Source organism: Mizuhopecten yessoensis, unplaced genomic scaffold, assembly GCF_002113885.1.
Source record: "Mizuhopecten yessoensis strain PY_sf001 unplaced genomic scaffold, ASM211388v2 scaffold10845, whole genome shotgun sequence".
In the NCBI taxonomy this organism is placed as follows: Eukaryota; Metazoa; Mollusca; class Bivalvia; order Pectinida; family Pectinidae; genus Mizuhopecten; species Mizuhopecten yessoensis.
In genome coordinates, this window is record NW_018408750.1 from 143,008 (window position 1) to 151,807 (window position 8,800).

Below are 8,800 nucleotides of genomic sequence, written 5' to 3' on the forward strand. Positions count from 1 at the left end.
ATAGCATTGGGCCTTAATGGAGTTGCTGTCATCGCTTCAGTTGTTTCAGGTGTCGTTGTCGGTTTTGTTGTTGTTTTCGTCGTTGTTGTTGTTCGGGGTCTGGTTGTTGTTGTTGTTGTTGTTGTTCGGGGTCTGGGTGTTGTTGTTGTTGTTGTTCGGGGTCTAGGTGTTGTGTTTGTTGTTGTTGTTCGGGGTCTGGGTGTTGTTGTTGTTGTTGTTGTTGTTCGGGGTCTAGGTGTTGTGGTTATTGTTGTTGTTCGGGGTCTGGTTGTTGTTGTTGTTGTTGTTGTTGTTCGGGGTCTAGGTGTTGTGGTTGTTGTTGTTGTCATTGTTGATGGATCACCTGAAAATCAATTAGGAATCAATGGATGCTTTGTCGTTATTATGTGTTAATAAAAATNATTGTTGTTGTTCGGGGTCTGGTTGTTGTTGTTGTTGTTGTTGTTGTTCGGGGTCTAGGTGTTGTGGTTGTTGTTGTTGTCATTGTTGATGGATCACCTGAAAATCAATTAGGAATCAATGGATGCTTTGTCGTTATTATGTGTTAATAAAAATTGTACTGATGTATTGTTAAATGAAGATATCATTGATATGAAACTTTAGCCGAGTGAAAATGATCGCACGTGAGCAAGAACAAAAGTTGATTTTAAGAATTGCATTATTTATGATTATTATACCATGTGATCAAATATAAAACACATTTCACATTTATTCCATTCCTGCTTAATCAAAACAAGTTTGAAAAAAAGTAGAGAAGATTCGTACTCCGACATGATCTGAAGTACACGTTTATACTGTGGAAAAGCACGACAGTCGTTGGTAGGTGTAATCTGGTCATTCCGTAGAACAGTGTACAGCCGGTGTCAGACATGAAATGCAAAACGGCCTGGCAATGCAGGTCGTCGATATTTGACATCTGACAGCGGGTAAAACATAGGTCTAGGCTGATATCCGTCAGCACCAGACTGTAAAGTATCGTCGTATTCAGCTCCCTCTCTAGAGCGGCAAGGGTTGATACCAAAAACACACAGTCTACCTCTGCAAGGAAGTGTTTCCGTAAATATTGAAAAGATACAAAAAAGACTGGAAAAATAAACAAGAGTGTAATGTTTGCATGACAATGTACGTTGTACTGCATTTTAAGTAACATCGAAATTAATTGATCGCATGACCATAACATTTTACCTTTATTAAACATGATTTTTATTGTAATTATTACATGAAAGTAACGTAAGGGCAAATGGAGACTGCTTAACAAGTGAAAGTTGCTTATCATGTTATTCAAATCAAAATAGTCAATTTTCAAAGTTAACAAAGAAAACTAATTGATTGAGACATTAACTTAGTTGCCTATCAGTTGAGGAACAACTTGCTACAGCAATATCGAGACATTGGCATTGTTGGTTTACAGACGACAGTTTAGGCCGCGCAGTTCTTTAAAGGAAAATCTTTAAGTTACACGTATTCTTATTTGGGTCATCCCTGTAGGTCGGGGATCAACAAAAGAATACACCTGCTGTTACCCACTGCATGTATCGTAGGAGTGGGCTAATGTGGAAACCCCCTGTAGATATGTTAGCTAAGAAGTTAGATTAGAAGCTTGATTAAATTGCTGCACGAACCACAGTACTTATGTACAATAGCTGGTATCAACTCATACATAGTTAAAGTTGTATTGATTGTTAAAAGTACTCGAGGAGAATTTTATAGGGAGTTGGGAGTTCAGAGTCTAGAGTGGAGAGACGGGATTCGTGGTTCGAACATGTGAGCCTCTGGAGAGGGAAGGCCAGGGAAGGCCTCGGCCGGAGGGGCCAGGGATAGTTCGATTGAGCACTTGGTGTGCTTTAGAACTATGTGTTTGGTGTTGTAACTCTTCATAATCTGTATGCAAGATTATTTGCTGTCGTGTTCCAGAACTATGTTAAAATGGACATTCACTAGAATTTTAAGAAAGATCTTGCGGAAAGAACCTACTCAGGGATAGGGGTATGGTCTGTGACTGTCGCGGCCCAAGTGCGTAGTAGTATTAAAACACTTTAAGTCCACAAGGATCAAGCTAATAAGGTTTCTATTGAACACATGTATCCTATTTTTGGCGGATTTGACATCATTAGTGTTCGTATATATCTACGTTAAATAATTTCCTCACCTGCTGTAGGTGTCGTCGCACAACTAGGAACATTCTCGTTAACAACTGATCTGATGACATCGTTTGCAGATCCTACTCATACACAAGACACATACATTGTGAATTCCTTTTATTTATCGAATCGTCATTATTTATTTTACACGTTCATTACACATTTTAATGTCTTACTTATTTATGTCAATACATAACACATCAACTGATCGAACTTTTGAAATAAGTAATCGATATTAATATTACATTCATTAACGAAACAAATTGAACCACGTCACTTCCCGACGGTAAATAAACTCTCACCTTTTTCTAGTCGTGCACAAACCTTCAGATACACATCTACCAAATTGTCCGCGGTGGTGAAACTATGTATACTTGACAGTGGGTAACGGTCATCTAAGTACAGAACACACGTCTTTGCTGTTACCCTGTAGAACCAGCACTCGTCACCGGTACTGAACTCCGAGGTGAGACACAGCTTACTGCATTGAGAGTCCTCCGTGTTGGTAACATTCAGCATCGTGAAGTTGGTTTCCCTCAGATTAACAGGTTTAGACTCAAATGTGCAGGATCCTGTGAATTAGAGAACTCCACATACTTAACGCCCCTTTACTATATAGAAATGTGTTAGTTGTCATGAATCCGAGGTCTATTACATTTAATATGTGTGACAATTTTGACATTATGAATGAAATATATCTTTACAACCATTGTATTATTTCACTATTTTTGCCGATTCATCACATCAGGATAGGTTTGACAAAAATCAGTACACTATATGATGAGTCCAAAAAGGCATCGACAGAATGTACCATTTCATGTTATCATATGAATAACGATATGGTAGGCTACAAATGTGGTAAAACATTCTGTCAGGGCACCAAAGTGTAACCAACCCTTGAAATGAGAGCACCGTTTCATCAATAGTCTAACGGGAAATATGCTAGGTACAAGGTACCAATCTGTCACCAATGTGTAGCTTGTTGTTTGTTTACCACAATATAACCTAAGGTCTGACGAGGTACCACTCTGTCACCACTGTGTAACCTGTTGTGTATACCATTATATAACCTAAGGTCTGACCAGGTACCGCTCTGTCACCACTATATAACCTAACGTCTGACGAGGTACCCCTCTGTCCCCACTGTGTAACCTGTTGTGTATACGATTATATAACCTAAGGTCTGACCAGGTACCACTAGGGCACCACTGTGTAACCTGATGTGTATATGCCATTATATAACCTACCTAAGGTCTGACGAGGAACCACTCTGTCACCACTGTGTAACCTGTTGTGTATACGATTATATAACCTAAGGTCTGACCAGGTACCGCTCTGTCACCACTATATAACCTAAGGTCTGACGAGGAACCACTCTGTCACCACTGTGTAACCTGATGTGTATACCACTATATAACCTAAGGTCTGACCAGGTACCACTCTGTCACCACTATATAACCTAAAGTCTGACGAGGAACCACTTTGTCACCACTTTGTAACCTGATGTTTATATACTATTATATAACCTAAGGTCTGACGAGGAACCACTCTATCACCACTGTGTAACCTGAAGTTTATATACCACTATATAACCTAAGGTCTGACGAGATAGCACTCTGTCACCACTATATAACTTAAGGTCTGACGAGGTGCAACTCTGTCACCACTATATAACCTAAGGTCTGACGAGGTACCACTCTGTCACTACTGTATAACCTGATGTTTATATACCACTATATAACCTAAGGTCTGACGAGATACCACTCTGTCACCACTATATAACTTAAGGTCTGACGAGGTGCAACTCTGTCACCACTATATAACCTAAGGTCTGACGAGGTACAACTCTGTCACCACTTTATAACCTAAGGTCTGACGAGGTACCACTTTGTCACCACTTTGTAACCTGATGTTTCTATACCATTATATAACCTAAGGTCTGACCAGGTGCCACTCTGTCACCACTATATAACCTAAGGTCCGACGAGGTACAACTTTATTACCACTTTGTAACCTGATGTTTATATACCATTATATAACCTAAGGTCTGACGAGGTACCACTCTGTCACCACTATATAACCTAAGGTCTGACGAGGTACCACTCTGTCACAGCTATATAACCTAAGGTCTGACGAGGTACAACTTTATTACCACTTTGTAACCTGATGTTTATATACCATTATATAACCTAAGGTCTGACGAGGTACCACTCTGTCACCACTATATAACCTAAGGTTTGACGAAGTACCACTCTGTCACCACTGTGTAACCTTATGTTTATATACCATTATAAAACCTAAGGTCTGACGTGGAACCACTCTGTCACCACTATATAACCTAAGGTCTGACGAGGTACACTCTGTCACCACTTTGTAACCTGATGTTTATATACCACTATATAACCTAAGGTCTGACGAGGAACCACTTTGTCAACACTGTGTAACCTGATGTGTATATACCATTATATAACCTAAGGTCTTACGAGGTACCACTTTGTCACCACTTTGTAACCTGATGTTTATATACCATTATAAAACCTAAGGTCTGACCAGGTACCACTGTGTCACCACTGTGTAACCTGATGTGTATATACCATTATATAACCTAAGGTCTTACGAGGTACCACTTTGTCACCACTGTGTAACCTGATGTTTATATACCATTATATAACCTAAAGTCTGACGAGGTTCATTTGTACCACTTTGTCACCACTGTGTAACCTGATGTGTATATACCATTATAAAACCTAAGGTCTGACGAGGTACCACTCTGTCAACACTATTTACCTTTGGTCTGACGAGGTACCACTTTGTCACCACTGTGTAACCTGATGTGTGTATACCATTATATAACCTAAGTTTTGACGAGGGTAACCTGTTGTGTATACCATTATATAACCTAAGGTCTACCACTCTGTCACCACTGTGTCACCTGATGTGTATATACCATTATAAATCCTAAGGTCTGACGAGGTACCACTTTGTAACCACTGTGTAACCTGATGTGTATATACCATTATATAACCTAAGGTCTGACGAGGTACCACTCTGTCACCACTGTGTAACCTGATGTGTATATACCATTATATAACCTAAGGTCTGACCAGGTACCACTATGTCACCACTGTGTAACCTGATGTGTATATACCATTATATAACATAAGGTCTGACCAGGTACCACTCTGTCACCACTGTGTAACCTGACGTGTATATACCATTATATAACCTAAGGTCTGACCAGGTACCACTGTGTCAACACTATTTTCCTTTGGTCTGACGAGGAACCACTCTGTCCCCACTGTGTAACCTGTTGTGTATACCATTATATAACCTAAGGTCTAACCAAGTACCACTCTGTCACCACTATATAACCTAAGGGCTGACGAGGTACCACTTTGTCACCACTGTGTAACCTGTTGTGTATACCATTATAAGGAACCACTCTGTCACCACTGTGTAACCTGCCGTGTATATACCATTATATAACCTAAGGTCTTACCAAGTACCACTCTGTCACCACTATATAACCTAAGGTCTGACGAGGTACCACTTTGTCACCACTGTGTAACCTGTTGTGTATACCACTATATAACCTAAGGTCTGACGAGGAACCACTCTGTCACCACTGTTTAACCTGTTGTGTATACCATTATATAACCTAAGGTCTGACCAAGTACCACTCTGTCACCACTATATAACCTAAGGTCTGACGAGGTACAACTCTGTCACCACTATATAACCTAAGGTCTGACGAAGTACCACTTTGTCACCACTGTGTAACCTGTTGTGTATACCATTATATAACCTAAGGTCTGACCAGGTACCACTCTGTCAACACTATTTACCTTTGGTCTGACGAGGTACAACTCTGTCACAACTTTATAACCTGATTTTTATATACCACTATTAAACCTAAGGTCTGACCAGGAACCACTCTGTCAACACTGTGTAACCTGATGTTTATATACCATTATATAACCTAAGGTCTGACGAGGAACCACTCTGTCACCAATTTGTAACCTGTTGTGTATACCACTATATCACCTAAGGTCTGACCAGGTACCACTCTGTCAACACTATTTACCTTTGGTCTGTCGAGGTACCACTCTGTCAACAGTGTGTAACCTGATGTTTATATACCATTATATAACCTAAGGTCTGACCAGGTACCACTCTGTCAACACTATTTACCCTTGGTCTGACGAGGTACCACTCTGTCAACAGTGTGTAACCTGATGTTTATATACCATTATATAACCTAAGGTCTGACGAGGTACAGCTCTGTCACCACTGTGTAACCTGATATTTATATACCACTATATAACCTAAGGTCTAACGAGGTACAACTTTATTACCATTTTGTAACGTGATGATTATATACCATTATATTATAACCTTAGGTCTGACGAGGAACCACTCTGTCACCACTATATAACCTAAGGTCGGACTGGGTACAACTCTGTCACCGCTGTGTAACCTGTTGTTTATACCACTATATAACTTAAGGTCTCACGAGGAACCACTCTGTCACCACTATATAACCGAAGGTCTGACGAGGAACCACTTTCTCACCCCTTTTTAACTTGATGTTTATATACCATTATATAACCTAAGGTCTGACGAGGTACCACTCTGTCACCACTATTTTCCTTAGGTCTGATGAAGTACAACTCTATCACCACTATTTTCCTTAGGCCTGATGAGGTACCACTCTGTCACCACTATATAACCTAAGGTCTGACCAGGTACCACTCTGTCACCACTGTGTAACCTGTTGTGTATACCAGTTTATAACCTAAGGTCTGACCAGGTACCACTCTGTCACCACTATATTATTTACCTTTGGTCTGACGAGGAACCACTTTCTCACCCCTTTTTAACTTGATGTTTATATACCATTATATAACCTAAGGTCTGACTAGGTACAACTGTGTCACCACTGTGTAACCTGTTGTGTATACCACTATATAACCTAAGGTCTGACGAGGTACAACTCTGTCACCACTGTGTAACCATATGTTTATATACCATTACATAACCCAAGGTTTGACCAGGTACCACTCTGTAACCACTATATAACCTAAGGTCTGACAAGGTACAACTCTGTCATCACTATATAACCTAAGGTCGGACGGGGTACAACTCTGTCACCACTTTATAACCTGTTGTTTATACCACTATATAACATAAGGTCTGGCGTTGTTCGTATAACACTAGGAGTGACAATAAACCTATGATACGATCTAGGAATGATGGTGCTTTGAAAATATTTGTTTTCAGATAAGTTCTTTCAGATAAACATAAAGTTAGAAAATCTAGTAGGGATTTTACCGCTTTGCTTGCAGGCTATTATCAATATAAAGTTGGATTTTGAAAAAAATGGCAGTTCATTAACCTTAACATAGTTCAAAGTTATGTAATAATAATAATGTAGCGATATTGCTTTTTTTAAACTTACCTTCTGTTAGTTCACAGATGGCTGTTCCGTATCCGTTGCATATTTCTGAAGACCAATGGAAGTTCTGATCCATAGATGTACATTTTTTATCCGTGCATTGAGAAGGTTGTTCTTGGGCCCATGACACTGACCCAATGGCAGTGCAGTTACTCCACATATAGCCGCAGCCATTCGAAGATTGGTCGTACACAGGATCCATCCAGATGGCCGCCCTGAAGAACACGCAGGCATACACACATAGAGAGATATTAGCCGGGTGGCATGGGACTAGTAGTAAGCGCCCGATAAGGGAGCTTCTGCGAATTCCTCAAATATTTAATTGATTAATGTATATGCTTATTGTACTGTATATCTATGTACATGTACTGTGAAGCGCTTTAGATTGGCTTATGTTAGCTAGACAATACAATGGGCACATTGCATTTGGTGTTTCATAGAGTCATGATATAGAACGTGATACATTTCTTGTCAAAACTCCATAATATAAAATGTATGCCAGTTTAAGATTTTACAAATCTCAAGCAAACGACAAACAACAAGAGAATAACAAAGCGTCAACTAAACCATGATTTGAACTCAGAGTCGATATCAACTAGGGAAAAATATGAACAACGGAACGATTTACATTGGAACGCATTGAAAAGTACAAGGAGAATAAGACATTGTGTTTCGGAAGGGTAAGCGTCTTTTGACGTAATGTAAGTCAAATCCAAGTGATGTCACGTCCTGACATCGATAATTCGAGTAGAAACAGTATGCACACTATTGTACATATCAAACACCTTAACATTCATGCAGTTGTGATTGTGCCCGAGATGATTCTCCATGAAGTGATGTGCAGTAGTGCGTAACGAGATTCGTTGTAGTCTCACTCAGTCAAGGGTTAGTGTAACGAGATTCGCTGTAGTCTCACTCAGTCAAGGGTTAGTGTAATGAGACTCGTTGTAGTCTTACTCAGTCAATGGTTAGTGTAATGAGACACGTTGTAGTCTTACTCAGTCAAGGGTTAGTGTAATGAGACTCGTTATAGTCTTACTCAGTCAATGGTTAGTGTAATGAGACTCGTTGTAGTCTCACTCAGTCAAGTGTTAGTGTAACGAAACTCGTTGTAGTCTCACTCAGTCAAGGGTTAGTGTAACGAAACTCGTTGTAGTCTCACTCAGTCAAGGTTTAGTGTAATGAGACTCGTTGTAGTCTCACA

General features: G+C 39.9%; 1 protein-coding gene across 1 annotated transcript; it reads right to left on the minus strand.

Annotated features, from left to right (window-relative positions):
- Positions 1 to 382: 382 nt before the first annotated feature.
- On the minus strand, positions 383 to 7,811 carry LOC110462907 (the record flags this gene model as incomplete). The annotated part of the gene is made up of 5 exons (XM_021517147.1): positions 383 to 498; positions 766 to 1,038; positions 2,150 to 2,221; positions 2,444 to 2,713; positions 7,600 to 7,811. Coding segments are annotated over 5 exons (943 nt in total), but the record flags the coding sequence as incomplete, so codon positions are not given.
- Between the last annotated feature and the right edge of the window lie 989 nt (positions 7,812 to 8,800).